Source organism: Anabrus simplex, chromosome 2, assembly GCF_040414725.1.
Source record: "Anabrus simplex isolate iqAnaSimp1 chromosome 2, ASM4041472v1, whole genome shotgun sequence".
Lineage (NCBI taxonomy): Eukaryota > Metazoa > Arthropoda > Insecta > Orthoptera > Tettigoniidae > Anabrus > Anabrus simplex.
The window spans coordinates 333,471,255-333,497,535 of record NC_090266.1 but is presented as its reverse complement, the minus strand read 5'-3'; the positions used below and the strand labels follow the sequence as shown (position 1 = coordinate 333,497,535).

General features: G+C 37.4%; 1 protein-coding gene across 4 annotated transcripts in view; it reads right to left on the bottom strand.

The window, feature by feature from the left end:
- Window positions 1–26,281, bottom strand: part of cher (filamin-A) — a 754,003-nt gene that overhangs the window by 358,564 nt on the left and 369,158 nt on the right. For all 4 annotated transcript variants that reach the window (XM_067140703.2, XM_067140704.2, XM_067140705.2 and 1 more), the window contains 3 exons: window positions 25,911–26,168; window positions 5,877–6,067; window positions 1,501–1,608 (listed from right to left, as the gene is read on the bottom strand). In XM_067140703.2, coding sequence (XP_066996804.1) covers window positions 1,501–1,608; window positions 5,877–6,067; window positions 25,911–26,168 — 557 coding nt within the window. The remainder of the gene's footprint in view (window positions 1–1,500; window positions 1,609–5,876; window positions 6,068–25,910; window positions 26,169–26,281) is intronic.

Below are 26,281 nucleotides of genomic sequence, written 5' to 3'. Positions count from 1 at the left end.
ATCCCAGTCTCCTCTTACGCATAGTATCTGTAATGGGTTCTAGCTCTTTGTACACGACTTTGTTAGGTATTAACCGCCACTGTCCATCTTTCTGGTATTTTATGTTGATGCAGGTTCTTCCAATCCTCCTTTCAATTTTCTGAAGTCTGTCAGTCTTTGATTGTTTATTCAAGTAAAAGAGTGTTTCTGCTGCATATGTAGCTTCCGGTTTTATAACTGTGTTGTAGTATTTTATTTTTGTATTTATTGATAGACATTTCTTTTTGTAGATATCCCATGTTAATTTTTGTGCTTTAGCTAATCTATTTGTTCTTACTTGGATTGAGATTTTTTCATTTAAGTTATGTGTTATTACTTCTCCAAGATATTTAAACTGAGTTACTATTTTGATTTTATTACCATTTATGGTGACTTCTTTTAGCTGTGTTGGTTTTTGGGGCATAATTTCTGTTTTTTCAAATGATATTTTGAGGCCAATTTTATTTGCAATGTTTTGAAGTTCTGATATCTGGGTTTTTGCTTCGTTTATGTCCACTGCTAGTAATGCTAAATCGTCAGCAAAACCCAGGCAATTTGTTATGATTTTTCGGCCAATCTTTATTTTGGGGGGACATTTTCTAAACCATTCCCTCATTACCATTTCTAGAGCACAGTTAAATAATAGTGGTGAGAGCCCATCTCCTTGCCGTAGTCCAGTTTTAATTTCAAATGTCTCTGATGTTTCACCCCTAAACTTCACTTTTGGTATTGGTGAGAGTTAATTTTATCATGTTTATTAATTTGGGGTGTAGTCCAAGGTGTCTTAAAATTTTAAACAGAGATTCTCTATGGATGCAATCATAAGCTTTCTTGAAATCTACAAATGTTATCACCATATCTCTGTTTCTTCTCCTGTTATAGTCCATTATCAACTTAAGACTCATGATCTGATCAGGACAGCTCCTCCAGGGTCTGAAACCTCCTTGATATTCTCCTAGTTCTTTCTCAAGTTGTAAACTTATCCTATTAAGGATGATTATTGAAAATATTTTGTATGTTATGTCTAGGAGCGAGATTCCCCTGTAGTTATTAGGGTTGGTTTTGTCCCCTTTTTTGTGCAGTGGATGAATGAGGGCTGTTGTCCAGTGTTCTGGTAGTTCTTCTTTAATCCAGATAGAGACAAGTTGTTGATGGAGGGCAACTTTTACTGATGTTCCTGCATATTTCCAGATTTCCGCAAAGGTCTGATCTTCTCCTGGCGCTTTGTAGTTTTTTTAATTTATTCAGAGCTTGGTAGACTTCCTTTATTGTGGGGGGATTGATGTTTTCTGGTGATGTTTTTATCAGGGTGTTGGTGTCCAAATGAAGGAGTTCTGTAGGTTCCTCACAATTTAAAAGCTTGTTGAAATGTTTAGCCAGAATTTCTGCATTGTCTTTATTCCACTCTATTCAAACAATATCCACAAATGTTTATTTTATTCCTTCAACAATAGCTGAAGTGAATAATAGGACATTCGTTACCTTAACGTCTAGTGGAGCGGAACCAGCTCTTCTTGTGTCAACTGTAAATTCAGCTGGCTTTCCCTTTGTAACACCGTCTCGTTCTAAACCTGATCCATAACATTCCACCTGTAACAAAAGGCAGATGTATAAAGATAAAAATTCAAATGTAGAAAGACGAACAACACAATTACAATAATCATACGATATACATTTCATGGAGATCTGTACCGACAGTTGTTATACTTAATAGGGTAGAATGGGTCCACCTATTCAATACAACGGCAAAGGATAAGTCATATTTATCATTTGCCTCTCTATTACTGGGGTTTAATAGGTGGCCCCATTTCACTCTATTAAGTATAATTACAATAAAATTAATCAAGATACAGTACACATTATTTGATAATGCAAATACAATGCCATAAAATATATACAGTCCTGGGGTGCTATTCCATGTATGTCAACCGACGATGTTCGGATAGGCAGTCACCGAATATCAGGTTGCAGGGCCGACAGTTCTGGTGCGGAGTTATTCTGTACTCTGACGAATCGTTGCAAACAAGAGCTGTGTGACATCACTCAGCTTGGTCGGTAAAAATAGTTTCTTCGGCACACCGCGGTCGAAGGCTAGAACTTTTTTACCAATAAGAAGTGATTATCTTGTACAGGAGAATGAGTAGAGCTGCTAGTGTAACGCATCAAGCGCGGGGTCTTTAAAACCAATTCAGCGCCAAATTGAACGTGGTAGTACAGTACACATTGTTCGTTAAAGGTTTGGTTTTTGCTATTGAAATGGATACTTCTTTAAGAAACTATTCGAGGTAAGGGTTAATACAGTTTTATGAACAGCATAATATTATAGGAATTACTAGAATGTTAGGATTAACATGAGTATCGAATTCCCATTTTAGACCTATAGAACCATGTGGCTTACAATATTCTTTTTTTAATTGTAGAGTGTTAGATGTGGTAATCTAGTGCTTGATTTTGGTATTTATTTGTGTTATATGAGGCAGAATAGAAGAGTATCCGTATTCAATTGGTTCAAAACAACAAAATTTTAACTTACCGATTTGCATGTTCAAGTGAAACACACTGGCTCAATAACGTAGCCGTGAAAATCGTATCTTTACTATCCCACAACAAACTGTCGCTCTTGGCTTAGACAGACTCATAAGGTTAAGCAGTCAAAATCATGATTTAAATTAAGCATGTACGATGCTCCAGTACTGAATGAGTAGTAGTAGTAGTAGTTGCTGTTTGGGTCATCAGTCCATAGACTGGTTTGATGCTGCTCTCCATGCCACCCTACACTTTTCATTTCCTTTCTATATAACTAGTAAATCCTGGTGAATGAATTAGTGTTATTTGTGAGTGGTACTTTAAATATTCTTCCATTCATTTTTATGTGATTATACCAATGCACTATTTCTAACTCCACCGTGGGGTGGTAACAGTATGTAGATATTATAAATTGTAATAGGTTTGGGGTATCTATAGCTGATGAGATAGGATTTTGAAAGTCTGCTTTGATGTAGATGTGTCTTGTATTGCTGTTAAATTTATTGAACTTTTTCTTTAACATATATATGCTCATTCTAAGGCCATGTAATTATTATTTTATTCTTCAGGTGAATAGACAAGGATAGGTTGCCTAGAAGAAGAATAATAGACTCTGTTGGGAGACCAAATCGATGATGGTCAGGTTCAGTTTTTAATAGGAACTAAACAAGGCTACAGAGTTATTCACAAATTAAGGAGTGTTGAGATGTTTAGTTAATTCATAGAGGCTTGCAGATTGAGCACTTAAAACAGTCTATAGTATAATGAAAATGTGTAATTTTCAGGCCACAATAGTATGCTTACTGGAAATAAGTCTAGAATTTCTCTACAATATCTCTTTCTTCACAGGAATGAGATATTAATGAATATTGCTGTGCAGTATAAACTATGATGATTAAACAATGTAGGATATTACTTTCAGCTTTAAAACTCCAAGAGCTGGAAGAGCTACAGAAAGCTCGACAGAAGAACTGGTGACTTACACAGAGAAATACAATCTGTTTGCTTGAGGAAAATTTCTAGGGAAAGATGCAAAATAAGGCATAAGTGAAAGGTGGTACGTTCTGACAGACATCCTCAACAGTGTTCCTAGGACAGGTCTAGGACAGCAAACAGTGGCAAGTTGTACATTTAATTATATTTATAAGTAACATTTTTTAATTTGTATTTAATTATCGAATACTGGTACAGTTTTCATAAACAGGTTTGGAGGGATCTTAAGTTCTCTGCTTAAAAAAAAAAAAAAAAAAAAAAAGCAGCTAATAACAGGCACCAAAGAAATGCAACTGGAAATACGTCCATCACTGCCACACCTCTTAAAGCTATTGAGCTAAGGGTGTTGGCAGTGATTGGCTTTGTTCATGTAGAGGGAACTGCATGCCCTGATAGCTTGCCAGAAGAAGAGGTAACTATATAGCCTACAGTAGACATAATAACCATTGTTGTATAGTGTTCTTAAAGGTTTTTAAATATAGATTGTATTTCAGAGCCTACAGATTCAACTTGAGACAGGGGATGTATCAGTCCTACATACTCTTCCTCAAACAAGTATGTTGCAAGATGTGCAATATTGTTCTTATTCTGTGCATTATGTTAAATTTGCAATAATAATAATAATAATAATAATAATAATAATAATAATAATAATAATAATAATAATAATAATAATAACAACAACAACAACAGAGTTAGAATATTTAATGTAATTTATTTAAATAACATGTACAAATGTATTTCACTTTGTGTAGAGATTGAATGCCATATGAAATTTATTTCACCAAATCATTTGATTTGCATTTTGTTATTTCTTGCAGATATGTTTAAGTCATTTTATGCAATGACTATTTTGATTCTTTGTTGTAATATGTTGCTGTTGTGATGTTGATTTGGCATTGTACTTATTTTCCACAGGAATGGAGAGTATTTTGTATTCACTTGGAGTTACAATGATGAGAGTTTTCTTTTAGCAAGGTCATAAAATACGGAACTCTTATAATGCAAACCAGGAGAATTTCTATCTTTACATTAATTAAACTGTACGATAGAAATACACCGACTTTCCACACATACTGTAAAATTCAATCCATCAGAAAATAATGGATTTCTCTAAAAATTAAGTGTTATTAACAAGATGTACAATACCGTACCAATAAAACTACAACATAGGCTTCAAAATTATATGATGGGCCTAAATAAAATGTTCAGCTTCACAAACAAAGAACAAACAAAAAGAGAGCAGAATTCTGATGTAATTTCTTGGAATGCATGTGATAATTAGGGTTCAGATGTTTAAGACATAAAAATCACCCAGATATGCAGGTAAATATTCTCTTAATAATACCTAAATATGACCCAAAAAATGGAAAATATGACCAAATATAAGTGCTTACAATGTATGATTTTTGCCACTAGTTTTATATTAAAACGGTAGAATTTATTGAACTGCTTCAATTAATTTCCTTACTAGTTCCTTAAACTTAATTCTACTAGTCTCTATCATAAATTCATTATCAATCTAAGACTGTGTTTAGTAACCATGATATTTGGAAATGATATTGTGACATTAAAATGCTTTATAGCACTTTAACTTTGTACATTTTACAACAGAGGATTTTTCATTCACAGAGAAGCATTCTTCCCTGAATTCTTGACTCAATTTCTTAATTTAACACTTCTACTGCACTTTCTTTAGGTATCCTTATGTCACATCTATTACTGTTAATGTAATTATGAAGACTTGAAAATTATCTCTGGTAAAATGTTTAAGAAAGACAAGGGGGAAAATGTAATTTAGGTGCTACCTGAAGTAGTCATTAGCCACAAGTGCTAAGACAGACAAGAAGGTAAGCCCTTGTGGTATTTCCTTGTCTCTTAACAAGGATGGCATTCCAGTGGATGCAATTACCCACAAGTCTTACTCTAAAGGAAGTTAATCTAAAACTAGTGTTGTAAACTCAGAAGAGATACAATGAGCGTCAACTATTCAGCTTCGAGACCCGAGCTTCAAGTTTCATCACAATGCCACATACACCTTTACACAAGCAACATCAGACATCACATTCAAAGTACAGTACATTTCTCCGTGCAAAATACAGTATAACCAAATTATGACCTTAAATAACTAAAATGTCCAAAATATGACAAAACAATAAAAAATTGTAAAATACATTTACATGCCCTATAAAACAAGGCTAAATATGCTCAGAAACACCCAATTCATTTTAATTCTAACAAATAGTCAAAATGGAATACAGGAAGAAAAAGATTGACTTTCCTGAAACATCTGAGCTCTTAGTGATAATTAACAATATTCCCTCGCTATTGCAGCTTACCTTGTCAGGATAATAATCTGTGTTTGGTAGAATCTGAGCAACATAAGGAGATTTAGGGATATCTTCTCCATCACATAAAATATGTACAGCATACTCTCCAGGAGCAGTGGGGTAATATCGCACATCAGCAGATCCATCTCCATTGTCATGGCACTCTATCTTTGCTTGTGATGGACCTTCAATGCTGAAACCTATAACAGTCAAATAATATTCTACTTGTAAAATAAAGTCAACTAACTAGTGAAAGACTGAAGATCTGTCATGATGTTTTCTCAATGAGTATTCACACTCGCCCTCCTCCTGAAGCTGGGAAGCAGAAACAAGCATGTAGTGGATGAGAAGAGATGAATGCAGAAGAAATGGGACTAAAGAGGAGAAAGCCTATCTATTTGAAGATAGCAGTTCGTGAAGACGTGGAGATTGTTTATGATGATGATGATGATTACGATTGTTGTTGTTTAAAGGGGCATAACGGCTGGAACGAGATGGAACAAAAGGACATGATAGTTTTAAAATATATCTAATGAGTACAATTTAAAATAAATGATGATGAAAAATGATCATGAGATTAAAATAATCAGTGAATCTAATTTGCAATGCCTTATTTTCTATTAAAATTATAGAAAATATAGGTTACAATGGAATAAGGCATTGCCTTGAAGTACAGAGATATATATCATTCAAGTTAGAAGTTAAAATAACACATTAATATATGCAAACAAATTAAAATAGAGTCAATGGGATAAAAGCGTAGTTGACAAAAGTACACTAATACAAAGCACATTATTACACACAATAAAAAAGGCCACTATCACTCATAAAACGGATGACGAGCTCTGCTGACTGCTCGTCATCTCGTAGGATGAGGGAAATGGTACTCTGGAGTTGTACACTGCGGCGCAGATCGGCCAAGTCCACGCACTCCGTAAGGATGTGTACCACGGTTAAATGACCACTGCAAGTACACAACAGGGGGCGTTCACCCTTCTGTAGGTAGGAGTGCGTTACTATGCCATGGCCAATCCGAAGAAGACATAATACCACTGCTTCTCTCCGAGGAGCCCGAAGGGAAGTCTTCCATACCTTCATACTTCCTTTTATTGCTCTCAGCTTATCTGGGAGACGGGTGGCCTGCCTTTCCATCTCCCAATGGGACATAACCAGATGTCTCTGCTGAGAGCGAATGTCACTGGCTGGAACCCTGGAAGGCAATGAGGGCAAGGTAACAGCCTCCTTGACAGCCTTATCAGCTAACTGAATGAAATGAAATGTCGTATGGCTTTTAGTGCCGCGATATCCCAGGATGGGTTCGGCTCGCCAGGTGCAGGTCTTTCTATTTGACTCCCGTAGGCGACCTGCGCGTCGTGATGATGAAGACAACACATACACCCAGCCCCCGTGCTATTGGAATTAACCAGTTAAGGTTAAAATCCCCGACCCGGCCGGGAATCGAACCCGGGAGCCTCTGAACCGATGGCCAGTACGCTGACCGTTCAACCAACGAGTCAGACATCAGCTAACTCATTTCCCTCTACACCCATGTGGCCAGGGAGCTACATAAACGTAATTCCAGTGCAGGCATCCGAACATCCGGCCTGCAGGTCCTGGATCTGCTGCACCAGAGGGTGCCGAGGGAAATGTGTATCTATAGATTGTAGCATGCTCAAGGCATTGGTACACAGCAGAAATTGCCAGCGCTCATCAGACAATGTGTACCGCAGAGCTTCACAGATGGCACAGAGCCAGGTTGTGTACACACTACAGGCTTTTGGTAGAGGAAAAAGAAATCTGTTATTGTCAACAACGAACGCACAGCCTACTCCCACTTCTGCCCTTGATCCATTTGTGAAAACAACCAAATTGGGGTACCGGTGAACAAGGGACAGGAAAAGTCTCCAGTAAATGGAGAGGTCCGTGTTCTCCTTCGGGCCGGTGTGGAAATTTAGAATGATTTCAGGTCATCGTATTATCCAAGGAGGTATCTTACTTGGTTGTCTGACAAGGAACCAAAGGTACATCAAATAATCTGCGATTGCTATCCAAGCGTATTCCAATCAGCCGCGTTGCTCGAGGGTAAGCAGCATAGAGCCGATAGTTTCCATTGTGGAATACGCAAGGATAGCTTGGGTGAAGTAGCATCTGTTGCAAATTTGCAGTATAGGACAGAAGCATTTGCTGGCACCTCAGGTGTAAAGGCTGCACACCAGATTCAGTGAGCAGACTAGCAATGGGGCTTGTACAAAAAGCTCTTGTTGCCCACCTAACTCTGTTGTGGTGAATGCTATTCAGTTTGGCTAGGACGCTTTGCCTTGTTCATCCATATGCTGCACTGCCATAGTCTAACCTGGATAAAATATGTGCCCTATATTATCATAGGAGCATCGCGTGGTCTGTCCCACAAGTAGTGCCACTAAGGAACTTCAAGATATTAAGCTTCTTAGCACATTTCGCTTTTAACTATGGCAATCACGAACAGAGTGACACTGAGAACCGATCCCTGTGGGCTCCCTTTTCCTGAATATGGTACTGCGAATATGGCCTTCCTACTCAGACACAGAATAGACAGACAAGCTTCAGAGGACTATAACGTGCCCTTTACGGAGTGGGAACTCCACAGCGCCTTGGCGTTTTGCAAGGAGACGGTTCCCTGACTAGATAATGTCCATAACCAGATGATGAAACACCTTAGTGAGGATAGTCTTTTATATCTGCATACTTAGGATTTTTGTCAGGCTTGAGGACAGGAATTACTATGCCCTCATGCCACCATGATGGAAGCTCACCCTCTACCCAGATTCGGTTGAACACCACAAAGGGGACTGACACCCAGAACTTCCATGGGATTTCTCCCGCCGAGGGAACGCTCAGGTTTAGGAGCAGGCATACCTGTTGGCGCTGATTCATACCCTCCATCTGGAGGGCATGATTTCCCACGATTTCCCTTTTGCAGGAGAAGTGCGGGAGCACCTGGTAAGGACGATCCTCTTCTCCGCCTTCTTTTCTTACTTAGACGGGCTGGGAGATAATTTCCAAGCCCTGGTTGACGATGCCACCCTGCTGTGCTGGCTTAGGACTTCTAGCCGGCACAGACTTCATAATGGTCGAAGGTTGAGTGGTCCCCCCTTACAGCTCTTACTCTTTGCGCTTTGCTCTCAGGAGCAATCTTCACGTGTAAAGATATTGTGAATGACGAACCTGGGAGACTACCATGCTGTAGTCTAGTGTATTGGCAGGTATATTCATAGAATTAAACTTATGGTGCACATCCTGGTAGGAAAGACCATCCAGGGTCTTGATCTCCCGGATCTTTCTCTCACTCTCATATGTCTAACAGTTCCGATCTCGAGGAGAATGAAGACCAGAGCAATTAGTGCACCTGTACGGAGTTTTGCACTTTTCCGTGCTGTGAGCTTCTCTTCCACATGTACCACATACAGATTGATTCGAACAACGAGATACCTCCATATGTCCGAATCTCTGGCATTGATAGCATCGCATAGGAGGCGGGATGTACGGCCTTACATCGCAACGATAACTTGTTACCTTGACTTTTTCTTGTAACACTGACAACTTGAAGGAGACAATGAAGGCACCAGTGGCAACGTCTTCACCGTTGACTTTGTGCGTAATGCGCCGGACGTGTGTCACGTCACGGTTCTTCATGTCTTCCATCAACTCATCGTCAGTGTTCAAAATAAGGTTGCGATGGAAGATGATTCCGCAAACCAGATTCAAGGATTTGTGCTCCTCCACTTTGACGAGGATTTCGCCAAAGTGGTCGCACATAAGCAATTGATCGGCTTGGTCTGCTGAGCGAGTCTTCAAAAGCACACTACCATTGCGCATTTTCTTGAGATCCTCAAGTTCGCCGTAGACACCTTCAATGTGTCTAATAAAAAGGATAGATTTAACCAACTTAAAATTGCGCCCATCAGTTCTGGTAGCAACCAAAAACCTAGGGAAGCTGGATCCCATTCCTTCACGCTGCACATGTTCCCAGTGGGTTGAATCCCGCAAGGAATCAAAAGTTAAAATCTTCAGTGGGGGACAACCTTGGGCAGGTTAAAGATGTTTCAAAACCATGCCCGAAATCATCACCCGAATTCTACCCACTCCGATCAGGGGTCCCTGTAGCCGAACCAAGCAGCCAAGGCCATACCCACCTGGTCGTAGCAAGTATTGCTCGGGGTCCGATGTTAGACGATTCCTAATACGGAATGACTGAGGCAATGAGCACTAGGACTCCCTCCCTCCCATCACCTGCAATAGCATGCACCCCATACTGTGTACAGAGTAATAAATATAGAGAAAAAAAAATAAAAAAACAATTAATAATAATACTGTCTGTGTTCAGGAAGAAGTGACTAAGTCCATTTTATATGAATTTGAGCTAAATGCATTACTGAGGTAAAGAAAACACATTCAACATGATGGCGTGGTCGCTATTTTAATACAATGAACTATTTTGGGCGTACGGGTACCCTACCCTCTGATGTGAAGTCCATTTCTGAATACTGACGTCCAGGCAAAAGTGACTAAGTGGACTTATCACTTAATATGTAACGTAGTAGAAGGCATTGCAAAAAGAACTAGCCTAAAGGATGCGATAGCCTCTCAGTAATTTAGAATCATATCACCGATTTCTTAAAACCCAAACCAAACCCCATGGCACTAACAGCCCTTGAAGGGCCTTGGCCTACCAAGCAACCGCTGCTCAGCCCGAAGGCCTGCAGATTACGAGGTGCTGTGTGGTCAGCACGACAAATCCTCTCGGCCGTTATTCTTGGCTTTCTAGACCGGGGCCGCTATCTCACCGTCAGATAGCTCCTCAATTCTAATCACGTAGGCTGAGTGGACCTCGAACCAGCCCTCAGGTCCAGGTAAAATTCTCTGACTTGGCTGGGAATCGAACCCGGGGCCTCCGGGTAAGAGGCACGCGCGCTACCCCTACACCACGGAGCCGGCCTTTCTTAAAACCCTCTGATCTCAAAACTATGTTTTCGGACTTTGTAACTTCTGCCAGAACGCCGACGATTATGTCCTTCTGGCATTCAGCTGTGCGGGGAACTGTGTTGTCAGGCGGATACTACTGCACGGGTACATGGCGCTCCCACCCAAATGGCTTCCCGGGGTCATCATAGGGCTACCAAGCATAGTCGCACACGTAAGAGGCCCATCTCAGAGGATCACACACATCAAGAATTCTGAATCGGACTACAACTAACCCTCAAAAAATGTATATATAAATAAATAAATAAATAAATAAATAAATAAAGAAGGGACCGCTGGCCACATGACTATTTTAGTCACCTACGACAGGCAGGGATTACCTGTGAATGTATCCAGACTCTCCCATCCACAGGGAGTCAAACAAATTATACCAAACCACAATCCATGTCCACGCATAGGTCACCCCTTTAGTCGCCTCTAATGACAGGCAGGGGATACCAGGGATGTATTCCACACCTGCGTCCCCCATCCACAGGAGGTATGGAGACACACACACACACACTCTCTCTCTCTCTCTCTCTCTCTCTCTCTCTCTCTCTCTCTCCTCTCTCTCTCTCTCTCTCTCTCTCTCTCTCTCTCCTCTCTCTCTCTCTCTCTCTCTCTCTCCTCTCTCTCTCTCTCTCTCTCTCTCTCTTCTCTCTCCTCTCTCTCTCTCTCTCTCTCTCTCTCTCTCTCTCTCTCTCTCTCTCTCTCTCTCTCTCTCTCTCTCTCTCTCTCTCTCTCTCTCTCTCTCTCTCTCTCTCTCTCTCTCTCTCTCTCTCTCTCTCTCTCTCTCTCTCTCTCTCTCTCATATAGTAGCAAGATAACCGTGCTTTGCTACGGCTTTAAAATGAAAGTAATTATTCAAAGCTTTACATTTTGAAGAGTCCACTGTCAGCCGAGCCTGTAAAATACGTCCTTAGTTCGTACGTCAAATGGTTTTGGGGGAATGATTCTTTATTTTATAATCTACCACTCACTTGAACCCCATACGAAGAATTTGAGTGTTTTAAGCCATATCTTATTCAACATCTACAATGTTAAAGTGACCAACCTGTGAATTTTTTATTCTTTACATCGAACTGTAATGGAGGAATGAATACTTTTTTAAGGGGTGAATGTTTTGAAATATTTATTAAGATCAAGGATATAGAAGACCACCCTTCATTAAAAAAAAGTTATGTTCGTGCCTGAAACTGTTTTGGGAGAATGGATATGGTGTTTTTGAGAGTCAACTACCATAAACCCCATAACCCCTTAGGGAGAAAGATTTTCGAGTATACGGTATTTTACACCTAGGACATAAAAGAAGACCCTTCTCGTAAAATTACAACTTTGTACGCCAAACAGTTTTGGAGGGATGAATAAGTTAGTTTACGGATCTAACCTTATTTGACACGTTAGCAGTGGAACGTTTAAAATATTTCCTATTTAACACAGAGGATTTAAAATATATATCGCTATTTGGAATTTTGTCTTCATACGTTAAACCGTTTTGAAGGAAAGAATGAATTTTTTTTTTTTCGGATCTTAACCCCCATTTAACTCTCTGTGGGGTTAAATTTGTTCCAAACCTTCTGTTATTCAACACCCAGGAAGTCATTTGACATTTTAACTTCGTAATTCAAACGGTTTCATATAAACACATACTTTTGTCATCATTCCTTACCCTACCGGGCGAGTTGGCTGTGTGGTTAGAGGCACGCGGCTGTGAGCTTGCATCCGGGAGATAGTGGGTTCGAATTGCACTGTCGGCAGCCCTGAAGATGGTTTTCCGTGGTTTCCCATTTTTCACACCAGGCAAATGCTGTACCTTAATAAAGGCCACGGCCGCTTCCTTCCAACTCCTAGGCTTTTAATATCCCATCGTAGCCATAAGACCTACATGCGTCGGTGTGACGTAAAGCCACTAGCATTCCTCACCCAGCAGTCAAAACTCCTTAGGGGTGTATTGTTTTAAGTTCACTTCTTATTTATACCCTTATAAAAAGAATTTGACTCCTTTTACACCCGCCCTTAAGTTGATTCCCTCCTCCTCCAAGCCCCCCCCACCCCCCACAAAAAATGCATGTTTCTTTATTTTTAAAGGAGATTCCAACTACCAATTTTCACGTCCATAACATGCTTCATTTTTGTGATAAAAGTACCCCCATACAAAGAATTAAACGCATTTTTCAATTCATTTATCCACCCTTAATTGGATTCTCCAAAAATCAAGGAATACATGTGTCTTTATTTTTTAACAAGATTCCGAATACAAATTTTCATGCCTGTGACATCTTCAGTTTTTGAGATACAAGTATCCTCATAAAAAGAATTCAACCCCTTTGCAGTCCTTTTTACAAATCCCTTAAGTGGGTTTTACGAAAATATGCTTTTTTTTTGATTCCTTATACCAGTTTTACGTCTGTAATTTCTTCAGATTTTCAGATACTGGTATCCTAATAAAAATAAAACCACTCTTTCAGTCCTTTCTACACCCCTCCCCCCAATGACTTTTCCGAAAACAAAAACGTATGCGACACTTTATTTTTAAAAGATTAAAAATGCCAATTTGTACGTCTGTAACATGTTACAATTTTGAGATATAGTGTAGATACACTCATTTTAAAAACTCACCCCCTTTGTCACTCCTGCTCACCACTCCTTAAGTAGCTTTTCCAAAAACCAAAAAACATATTCCTTAATTTTTAAAGGAGATTAAGTAGTTTTAGCTCTGTGATTTTGAATCAGTCAGTCAGTCAGTCAGTGAGGACAAGTTATTTTATATCTATACTAGCAATTACTCACGGCTTAGCTCGCGTGGATTTTGTAATATGATCAAAGTATTCGTTCCTCGGCATTGTACTAAGACATTATCTCAACATTCCTAAATTATAAAACTCGCCCAAAAATAGAGTTTCATTTACCCCAGAAATTCTTTGTAAACCATGTTTGTGGAATTACCTTTTGGGGCTAAGACGACCATGCGACATAGAACTGTATATGTGAGAAACATTCTTCTCAAGTCAAAAAAATTACACATTTTTCATTTTTAAAGGAGATTCCAAATACCTATTCACACATCTGTAACATCATCAGTTTTTGAGATATACATCAGTATGCCCATAAAAAGAAATCAACCCTTTGATCAGTCCGTCCCCCAACCCCACCCCCATCTAAGTGTACTTTCCAAAAACAAAAATACATGTTTCTTTATTTTTAAAGGAGATTCCAAATACCAATTTTCACGTCTGTAACATCTTTAGTTTTAAGATATAAGTATCCCCATAAAAAATATATAACTATTTTCCACTTCTTTTCACCCCCTGTTTAGTGCCTTCTCCGAAAACAAAAAGGAATATGTTCCTTTATTTTTAAAGGACTTTCCAAATACCAAGTTTCTTGCCTCTAACATGTAAAGTTTTTTTACATACAATGTAGATATACAGGTACTCATTTCAAAAATTCAGCCGCTTTTCCAATTCTTTTCTGGCCCTTAAGTGGATTTTCTGAAAACAAAAAACTTGGCGTTTCATAATTGTTAAAGGAGATTCCAAATACAAGTTTTAATGTCCGTACAATCAATCAAATCAATCACTACTGATCTGCATTCAGGGCAGTCGCCCAGGTGGCAGATTCCCTATCTGTTGCTTTCCCAGCCCTTTCCTAAATGATTTCAATGACATTAGAAATTTATTGAACATCTCCCTTGGTAAGTTATTCCAATCCCTAACTCCCCTTCCTATAAATGAATATTTGCCCCAATTTATCCTCTTGTATTCCAACTTTATCTTCATGTTGTGATCTTTCCTACTTTTAAAGACGCCACTCAGAATTATTCGTCTACTAATGTCATTCCATGCCATTTCTCCGCTGACAGCTCGGAACATACCACTCATTAAATAACACTTGAATGTTTTATTATTCATCCACCTATTCAATACAATACAATTTTAAAAATTAGGACATTGTCCTTATCAAAGTTGTTAACATGAAATTAATTTCATGTTATTTAATACAAATATTTTCAATACGGACCCAAAAATGAATTTTATCCCATGTAACATACCACTCAGTTGAGCAGCTCGTTTCCTTTCTCCCAGTTCTTCCCAGGCCAAACTTTGCAACATTTTTATAACGTTACTCTTTTGTCAGAAATCAGCCAGAACAAATCGAGCTGCTTTTCTTTGGATTATTTCCTGTTCTTGAATCAAGTAATCCTGGTGAGGGACCAATACACTGGAACCATACTCTAGTTGGGGGTCTTACAAGAGACTTATTTAAGCCCTCTCCTTTACATTCTTACTACAACCCCTAAATACCCTCAATAACCATGTGCAGAGATCTGTATCCTTTATTTACAATCCCATTTATGTGATTACCCAGATGATCCCCAAAAGAAACTTTCACCCCATCAAGACAGTAATTAAAACTCAGAGGACTTTTCCTATTTTTGAAACTCACAACCTGACTTTTGACCCTGTTTATCATCATACCATTGCCTACTGTTCATCTCACAACATTATCAAGGATTTTGCAGTTGCTCACAATCTTGTAACTTATTTATTACTCTATAGAGAATAACATCATCCACAAACAGCCTTACCTCTAATTCCACTCCTTTACTCAAACCATTTACATATATAAGAAAACATAAAGGTCCAACAATACTGCCTTGAGGAATTCCTCTCTTAATTATTACAGGGTCAGATAAAGTTTCACCTACTCTAATTCCCTGAGATCTAATTTCTAGAAATATAGCAACCCATTCACTCTTTTGTCTAGTCCAATTGCACTCATTTTTGCCGGTAGTCTCCCATGATCCACCCTATCAAATGCTTTGGACAGGTCAATCGCGATACAGTCCATTTGACCTCCTGAATCCAAAATATCTGCTATATCTTGCTGGAATCCTACAAGTTGAGTATCAGTGGAATAACCTTTCCTAAAACCGAATTGCCTTCTATCGAACCAGTTATTAATTTTGCAAACATGTCTAATGTAATCAGAAAGAATGCCTTCCCAAAGCTTACATGCAACGCATGTCAAACTTACTGGACTGTAATTTTCAGCTTTATGTCTATCACCCTTTCCTTTACATACAGGGGCTACTATAGCAACTGTTATGTCTGTAGCACCTTCAGTTTTTGAGATAAAGTATCCTCGTACAACATTTTTCAACTCCTTATTTACTTATTTTCAACCCCACACCACTTACGCCGATTTTCCGAAAAAAAAAAACAAATGTGTGTTTCTTTATCTTTAAAGGAGATTCCAAATACTAACACACCTGTAACATCTTTAGTTTTTGAGATATAAGTATCCTCATAAAAGTAATTCAACTCCCCCCCCCCTTGCTACCCGTTAAGTTGATTCCCCCCCCCCCTCCCAAAAAGTACGCGTTTCTTTATTTTTAAAGAAAATTCCAAATACCAATTTTCACGTCTTTAACTTCTTTAGCTTTTGAGATGAGTATCCTCATACAAAGAATTCAACTAATTTTTCAATTCATTCACCCCCCTTAAGTGGATTTTCCAAAAACAAAAGAACACATGTTTCTTTACTTTGAAAGAAAATTCCAAATACACATTTTCATGTCTGTAACATCTTCAGGTTTTGAGATATAAGTATCCTCATGAAAAAAATTAAACTCCTTTTTCACTTCACATCTGCCCTTTAAGTTGGTGTCCCCCCACCCAAAAACTGTGCGTTTCTTTATTTTTAAAGGAGATTCCAAATATCAATTTCCACGTCTGTAACCTTCAGTTTTGAGATATAAGTTTCTCCAGAAAAAGAATTCAATTTTTTTACTTCCTTTCTCACTCCCCACTCAAGTGAATGTTCTAAAAACAAACAGTACCCATTTCTTTAAAAGAGCTTCCAAATACCAATTATCACATCTGTAACATCTTCAGTTTTTGAGATGTATGTATCCTCGTAAAAGGAATTCATCTCCGTTCCGTTTTCATCCCCCCCTACCAAATGGATTCCCCCCCCCCCCCCCCCAAATGCATGTATTTTTAATGGAGATTCCAAATACCAATTTTCACGTCTGCAACATGTTAAGTTTTTGAGATATACTGTAGATGTGCTAATTTTAAGTTTAATTTTAATTTTAATTTTTCAGTTCCCCCTAAGTGGATTTTCGAAAAAAATAAAAAAATAGTTATGTTTCTTTACTGTTACAGGAAACTCCAAATACCAGTTTTCAAATCTGCAATATGTTACATGTCTAAGATAATTTGCAGATATAGTTTTTTTATAATTCACCCCATTTGTCACCCCTGTTCACCCCCTACTCATCGGATTATCGAAAACACAAATATACGTGTTTATTTTCAAAGGAGATTCCAAATACCAATTTTCATGTCTGTAACATCTTCAGTTTTTGAGAAGTCTCCTCATAACAGGTGTTCAATGCCTTTTCCCCCTTTTTTCATCCCATCCAATGGGATTTTCCAAAAACAAAAAATACATGTTTCTTTATTTTTAAAGGAGATTCCAAATACCAATTTTTATGTCTGGACTTTTAAGTTTTGGAGATACAGATATTCTCATTTTAAAAATTCACCCCCCTTTTCACCCCCGTAGAGATAGAATATCCTAAAATCCTCCCTTAGTGAGCACCTACACTTTAATATAAATGCATCCCCAAAATTTCATTTCTTTATATCCAGTAGTTTTGGCTCGGCGATGATAAATAATGATGATAATAAATGATAACTTGTCCTGACTGACTGACTGACTGACTGACTATATATATAAAATAACTTTTCTTGACTGATTGAATGATTCATCATCACCGAGCCAAAACTACTAGACATAAGGAAATGAAATTTTTGGGATACATTCATATTACAATGTAGGTACTCGCTAGGGGAGGATTTTTGGATATTCTGTCCCTACGGGGGTGACAAGGGGGTGAATTTTTAAAATGAGTATCTGTATCTCAAAAACAGAAGATGTAACAGTCATGAAAATTGGTATTAGGAATCTGCTTTAAAAATACATAAACAGATATCTTTTTGTTTTTGGAAAATCTACTTAGGGGTAGTGAACAGGAGTGACAAAGGGGGCGAGTTCTTAAAATGAGTATATCTCAAAAACGTAACATGTTACAGGTGTGAAAATAGGTATTTGGAATCCCCTGCAAAAGTAAAGTAAATTTGTTTTCTGAAAATACACTTAAAGGGAAGTGTTAAAGGGGGTAAATTTTTAGAATGAGAATATACACAGTATATATCAAAACGTAACACATTACAGACGTGAAAATTGGTATTTTCAACTCTTTCAAACATAAAAGTAACATGTATTTGTTTGTTTTTGGAAAAAGAAAACACTTCTGTAGGGGGGGGGGGGGGGGGGGCGTAAAAGGGACTGAAAAAGGGGTTGAGTTCTTTTTATGTCGATACTTATATCTCAAAAACTGAAGATGTTACAGTCATGAAATGTTTAATTTCAAGTCTCGTTGAAAAATAAAGAAACACATACTTTTTTGTTTTTGAAAACCTACTCGGGGAGGGTGGGGGGAACAGGACTGACAAAGGGGTGAATTTTTAAAATAAGTATATCTCAAAAACGTAACATGTTACAGATGTAAAAATTGGTATTTTAAATCTCTTTTAAAAATAAAGTAGGCCCTAACACATACTTTTTTGTTTTGGGAAAAAAATCATTTGGGGGAGGGGAGGGGTAGAAAGGACTAAAAGAGGGGTTGAATTATTTTTATTATGATGTATCTCAAAATCTGAAGATATTACAGACGTGAAAATTGGTATCTGGAATCTTCTTTAAAAATAAAGAAACATGCCTTCTTTTATTTTCGGAAAATCCAATTACGGGTGGGTAAATGAATTGAAAAATGAATTGAAAAATGAGTTTAATTCTTTGTATAAGGATACTTATATCACAAAAACGAAGGATGTTACAAACGTGAAAACTGGTACACAAGAACCTCGTTTATCCGGCCCTCATTAATCCGGATCTCCGGTTTATTTGGATCGAAAATAATAAACATTTATTTTTACTTGTACAGTATTTCTTTTACGGAGTTGATTCTTCTTGAATGAATGTCTTTTCCTAAGTCAGCCACGGTCTATCAAAGGTACCGTCCCGGCATTCACCTGGAATTGAGAATGGGAAACTGTAGACTCTTCCGAGTTCCTTGACACATTTGCACGCATTCCCGGATACTCAGACGTAGATGTGAACGACGTAAATGACTGGTTGAAAAATGATTGTAATTCAGGCTATAGTATAATGACAGATGAATAAATTATTGCCTCTTGTTCCTCGGCAGGTAATGACGACAGTGATGGTGAATTTGAAAATGAAACCGGCGCTCCATCAGAAGAAACAATTACTCGTGAAGATACAACAATGCAGCTGGACAAATTGATGGCCTATTTAGAATCCCAGACTGAAACCACACCGGCATAACTGATGTTAGTAAAACGTCTTTGTGAACATGTTGCGCGAAAACGCTATACAAATGTAAACCATAAGCAGCTCACACATTCTTTTAGTGCATAAAACAGAGTCGTAAATGTAAGAAAAGTGTTCTTATATTTTTTTGTACAATTGAAAAAAGTATTACTGTACAACTTATGTTAATATCTTGTATAACATGTACAGTATTTGTTTTTTCAGTTTTCTGGATTATCCAGATTTTTTATAATCCAGATTAGTTCTGGTCCCACTTAATCCGGATAAACGAGGTTCTTGTGTAATTGGAATCTCCTTTAAAAAGAAAGGAACACACATTTTTTGGTGAGGGAGGGAATCAACTTAAGGTGGGTGTAAAAGGAGTTGAATTCTTTTTATGAGAATGCAAATAAGAAGTGGACTTACAACATTACACCCCTTAGGGATTTTGACTGGGGGATGAGGAATGATGACAAAAATATACATTTATATGAAACTGTTTGAATTACGAAGTTAAAATGTCAAATGATATCCTAGGTGTTAAATAACAGAAGGTTTGAAACAAATTCAACCCCTCAGAGAGTTAAATAGGGGTTAAGTTCCGAAAACAAATATATTCATTCCTTCCTCCGAAGCGGTTTATCGTATGAAGACAAAATTCCAAATAGCGGTATATATTTTAAAGCCTAGGTGTGAAATATAAACTATTTTTAAACGTTCCACCGCTAAAGTGTCAAATGAGGTTAGCTCTGTAAACTAAATTATTCGTTCCTCCAAAAACCGTTTGGCGTACAAAGTTGTAATTTTACGAGAAGGGTTTTCTTTTATGTCTTAGGTGTAAAATACCTTATACTTCAAAACATTTCTCCCCTAAGAGGTTTAGATGTTAGTTGACTCTCAAAAACACAATGGGCCTATCCACTCTCCCAAAACCACTTCAGGCACGAACATTTTTTTTTTTTTTTTTTTTTTTTTTTTTTACAGAGGGTGGTCTTCTATATCCTAGATGTTAATAAATATTTCAAAACATTCATCCCTTAAAAGAATATTTATTCCTCCACTACAGTTCGATGTAAAAAAATCAAAATTTTAGAGGTGGGTCTCTTATATGTCCTAAATCTTAAATACGATATGGTTTAAAACATTCAAATTCTTCCGCACAGGTTCAAGTGAGTGGTAGATTATAAAATAAATAAGCATCCCCCCAAAACCATTTGATGTATGAACTGAGGACCTATTTTACTGGCCAAAGCCGTAGTGAAGCACGGGTATCTTGCCAAAATGAATGAATGAATGAATGAATGAATGAATGAATGAATGAATGAATGAATGAATGAATGAATGAATGAATGAATGAATGAATGAATGAATGAATGAATGAATGAATGAATGAATGAATGAATGAATGAATGAATGAATAAATAAATAAATAAATAAATAAATAATCATTATAGATGTCCGTTGTGCCTTTCAGCATTCAGCCTGCAAGTCTCCATGAATTTACTAAACGAATATTGTTTCAGTGGTATTATTACAATAAATGTATCTTTAATACAGGTAATACCCACGATGTGGCTTTCTGCACACACATTTTAGATTATGTACCATGAGGAGACTACGAAGTGTCAGTTATAAAGGAATAGAAGTGTGCAACTATGATGTTTTGAGTCATATGCCTTCATGTACAAGACTGGAATGATTACCGAAGCCATTGGTGGGTCCCTGGAAGTTGAATCATTGAGCTCTGTATGTCCAGAGTCTAAGCAGGGACAGAAGTTCTTATAGCTGAGATTAGCGATACCGAGGTACACGGAAAAATTGAAGAACAGGAGTATTTTGACCACGTGATAAAGGTGGAAAAGGTTGAATGCTGCTCTGTGAATGACAGATGTTGAAGGCAACTGTTAGAATTGGGATGAAGTTCATATCCGAGTAAATTTACCATATACAGGAATAGGTCAAGATGAAAGAGACTAAAAAAAAATACAGTATTCAAAATTCAATATCAAAGAGAGAGCTGACTTGAAAAATTTCAACATGAGGATAGAAAATTTAACAGGAAGGGGTATTGGAAAGTAATCCGCAAGTTCAAGAAATATAATGGGAGCTATCAAATATGAAAAATGATAATTGGTTGCCTGAGCTTACCCAGAATTAGTGGACGGAAATCCACTTACCTTCAAATATAAGAATACTGAACACACCATTCATGGTATATGGAAACAATCAATTTGCATTCAGGATAACTATCAGGAATGCAGAGTATTTCCTGAAGATCACATGATGTAAACCCTTAACTGAGTTGTAGTAAATTAAGTTTCAAAGCAAAAAGCAAGGTCTTTCAGCAATAGTATAGTGAAGTGGTCACTGTGAAGCCTCTTGGCTATGTGATTCACTGGTCTGAGATAATCTGTAAACTATAGTCACAGTTTAAACAATATTAAGTGATTGGATTCCTGTATTACAACACTGATACCTTGTTGAAAAGCATTTTCATGTGCTGTAGATTCCTAAGGTGGAAAAGATAGGAGCTCTTCCACAGCATTCCATTGACATGTGATTGAAGTGAAGAAACTCATAATAAAATCAAAACAGTGGATTCAATGCAACATAGAAAGGCTGTAAATGAGAAACTAGAAGAGTCCTCAAAGAATTGGTCGGGAAACCCACAGAGCAAGCCACTATAAGCTTCTACAAAGAGAGAGACAAAGAAAACTGAAATTTACGCTGCTAGAATACATTATTGCAGACTGTTCCTTTAGCCAGCAAACCACAAATTAGTGTTGCTTACTGCCGAGGTGTTTAGTCATGTAAATATGCAAATCCATTGGTAGTGATTAAGTAAGAACCAAAGACTAACATAAGTCGTAAGTTATGATCTTCATTTCCGTGTTGACGTTTAACCAATAATGAAGAGTTTGAGGGATGTTCCACCATTCAACGCTTTGCAACAATTTATTAAATCATAAGAAGACCGGTTTCGACTCCCATAGAGTCATCAGTTTTTGGTGAAATTAAATTAAGGGGAATCTGATGATAATCATCATAACGAAAAATCCATGCACCTATAGGTGGTTGCATGGGAATACATCACTGAGTTGATAGATTTACCTTGAAATGCAACATACACTTGGCAAGGAGAACTTGGAGCTTAGAAAGTTCCCAGTTCTGGCTCTAACAGTCTTGTGTTCATAGAACATGGAACACTGAAATTATACGTACTGGATAGAAAATAATTACAAAACACAGTAAGGACACTTATAATGGTGTGGAAAATACAAGTGGAAGAACATTTGATAGATATTGGGCATAGGTTAAAACATCCTACGAACTGAAATAAATCTCTCTCTGCTAAAGAACAGTTACTAACAACACTACATTGGCTAGGAAATTGTTGTCAGTATTGCAGATATGCACAGGATGGCAAAATCTTCTGTCTGTAGGTCAATACATTCTGTATTAGATTAGCTGCAATAAATGATATAAAATTTCCTCAAATTGTTCGTTGGCCTGAAAATATTGAACAAACATGTTCCAAGAAGGACATTCCTGGAATCATTAATGAGCAGTACATCTCTTACATACGTCCAACTTTTCCCCTCAAAAGCTCCATGACCGGGAGAGTTGGCCATGCGCGTAGAGGCGCGCGGCTGTGAGCTTGCATCCGGGAGATAGTAGGTTCGAATCCCACTATCGGCAGCCCTGAAGATGGTTTTCCGTGGTTTCCCATTTTCACACCAGGCAAATGCTGGGGCTGTACCTTAATTAAGGCCACGGCCGCTTCCTTCCAACTCCTAGGTCTTTCCTATCCCATCGTCGCCATAAGACCTATCTGTGTCGGTGCGACGTAAAGCCCCTATCAAAAAAAAAAAAAGCTCCATGAGCTATTCCCAAGTCAAATATTTTCATCCAACCATTTATTTTGTCTTGTTTTTTTCAGACTCTCGCTGAATGCACCGAAATGAATATCTTTCCTTCTTTCTATTTCCTTCAAAATGAATAACTTTGTTTCTCTTGACACCACTTCAACAATTCATGCAGAGTTTGCAGTTTCGTAACAATTAAGTTTGGCAGCCGAATATAGTTATTAGCGGCATCTGATTCCTAATGAGAGACCAAGGTATGTCAGACTAACATGGAACATAGGAAGAACAGAATGGGTGATAATAATGGAGTAATTTCCTATCATCAAAGAAATAAACTGAAAAATAACATTGTAGCATTAAGAAATTCACAATACGTCGAATCTTTGCCCCATAACTGACCTTCAAATATGATATTACGATAAATGAGGCAAGCATAACCTAATTCAACGAATGGAATACGAAGATAAACAGCTGATCCATGCTATGACGTAGTATGTTTATCGACATGTCGCTACTTCTAAAACTTGTAACAATTCACTGGTAATATACAAGAGACTTTCAACCTTTCGTGGAACAGAAATGTACAAATGTACAAGTTACTAGTTTAGGTTCTTGTAATGTACATGACTATAGTTTTGTGGAATAGGCCCCTGCAGTACCAAGAACTCTAGGGTCCATTTTTTTGCACTCCCTCCCACTGCTGGCTGAAGAGGAAAAGACAACTGGGATATTTCCAACAAGACCAAACCACAACACATGCAGCTTGAAATTCAACTAATGAAATGCATGTCTACTCAGCAGAAAAATTAGTATAAGTTTTGGTGGCTTATTCTCCTGATTTAACACCTTGTAACTTTCATTTGTGGGGTTATTAGAAAGACAGTATATAGAAGTAACCTTTCCACAGTAGGACTGTGAAATGACATTCACAAAGAAATTTAAGAAATCTGGAGGTCAAACTGCAAGAGGTTAAAACCTCACCATTCACCCTGTAAAAGTACATAGAAATACTGTTAAGGAAGTCCGGGATAATCAAATAGAAGGTTTGGGTTGTAGGGATGACCGACAAAAATAGTTTTCCTTTTATTTTCAATCTGCTTTACGTCAAACTGACACTGGTAGATCTTACGGCGATGAAGGGATAAGAGAGAGCTAGGAGTGGGAAGGAAGTGACCGTGGCCTTAATTAAGGTACAGCCCCATGGAAAACAATCTTCAGGGCTGCCGACAGTGGTGTTCAAACCCACTATCCCCCGAATGCAAGGTGATAGCTACGTGACCCAAATTGCACAGCCACTTGCTCGGTAATAATAATAATATCGAGGGGCAGTTTCTATCCAACATACATTTGTTATGACCTCAATTACATTTTGGTGCTTGTGTTTGCCACCATTATTTCACTCACATCTCACTACATTGTGGTAGGAGCTCAAGGCAGCAACAACAAAACTACTGATAGCGAGCATTTTGAAATTTCCTTCACTCCTCAGGAACTTGTTTGTTTGTCAGAGGTCTTAAAAGCTTTGTTTCCACCAGAAGTTATCAGAATAACCCAGGAGAAATAAATAAATGATCATTTCTGCCTCTTGTCCACCAGCACTAAAATATAAAATGGAACATATAATAGCTGTAGGCATCACAACATGGAATTTGAACCTCTAAGTAGAATTTTAAAATTAAAAAATTACACAATGTACTATTGATAAACTTAACCATAATAGGTATTTGCTTTGATCCTGTATCGACTTGTTTGAATCTATTAAAGAAACTATTAATTAACATACATGTTTCAGGAAAAATCATGCATTCCTTTCATCAGCAATGTCAGTTCAAGGCATAAAACATATAACATTATATTATGTTTTTTCTTACAATTTAAAGAAGTATTGTATCCTAATTTCACCATATCAATTAATAAAGAAACTAATGAAATATTATGAAAATGATCATAACATAAAATAAATTTAGGTATTCTCATTCAATTCAACAAAATATTTTATGTAATGATATATGTAATAAATAAATAATCATTTCTGCCTCTTGTCCACCAGCACTAAAATATAAAATGCACCAAATAAATACACAAATAATGTACTGTTGATAAATGTAACCATAATAGGTCCCTTCTTGCTACCCGTTCCTTTGCCATTCTTTTTACATGTCCGAACCAATACAGTACAATACTTCTTTAAATTTAAAAAAAAAAAAACAACAGATAGTGTAATATGTTTTATTCCTGGAACTGACTTCACTGATGAAGGGAATGGATGATTTTCCTGAAACATGTATGTTAAATTAATAATTTTCTATCATTATAAGGTGTATTGACAAGGCAGACTCAAAATAATACTACAATAGTTTCTTTAATTGATAAAAAATGTATGCGAAATTTAAAATAAACACAAGGAATTTGATTTTAAAAGTTTTGTAAGATGAAAACTGTTCATATCCAACACTGCAGGTTGCTTATTTGATAAAAATAACATTTTAGGAATATATAGCATATTAATGCACCATATGGAAAACAACTAGAAGAGATGATGGATTTGTCAAAATTAAGGATAATTTACCTTCATCTCCTTCATTCTACTAGCAACACGAAATAATACAAACATGAGGGAATACGACTGAAAAGACTCATTGTAATAACCAAATAAGTTATATATAACAATAACACAACTGCAGTTACGGTCATAAAACTCTAAGGTTAACCATGGAATGACAATTGCCTGTCGAAAATAAATTTTATATAAGTCTTTGTGTATCGTACTTACCAAGAGCACCAGTTTCTCCATTTGTTTCAACTGTAAAGAGAGCAGGATAGCCTACTACACCACCAGCCAATCCAGGTCCATATGCTTGGATCATTGTCTCTTTAAATGGTCCAACATTTACTTCAAAAGGAGAACGTGGAATCTCTTGACCAGCGAAAGTCACCATGACCATATAGCGCCCCTCCTTATGCGGATGATACAGCACTTCATACGTAGTACCATCCACCTTGTGCAACTTCACAGGTTCATTCACACCACCTTTTAAGATAACAAACACCATATAAGAAAAAGGAAAAAAAATTAATGAGAAATTGTAAGAATTAGAAAATGATAACCATTACAACATTCAAAAGTAAAGCTTTAATCAGAAA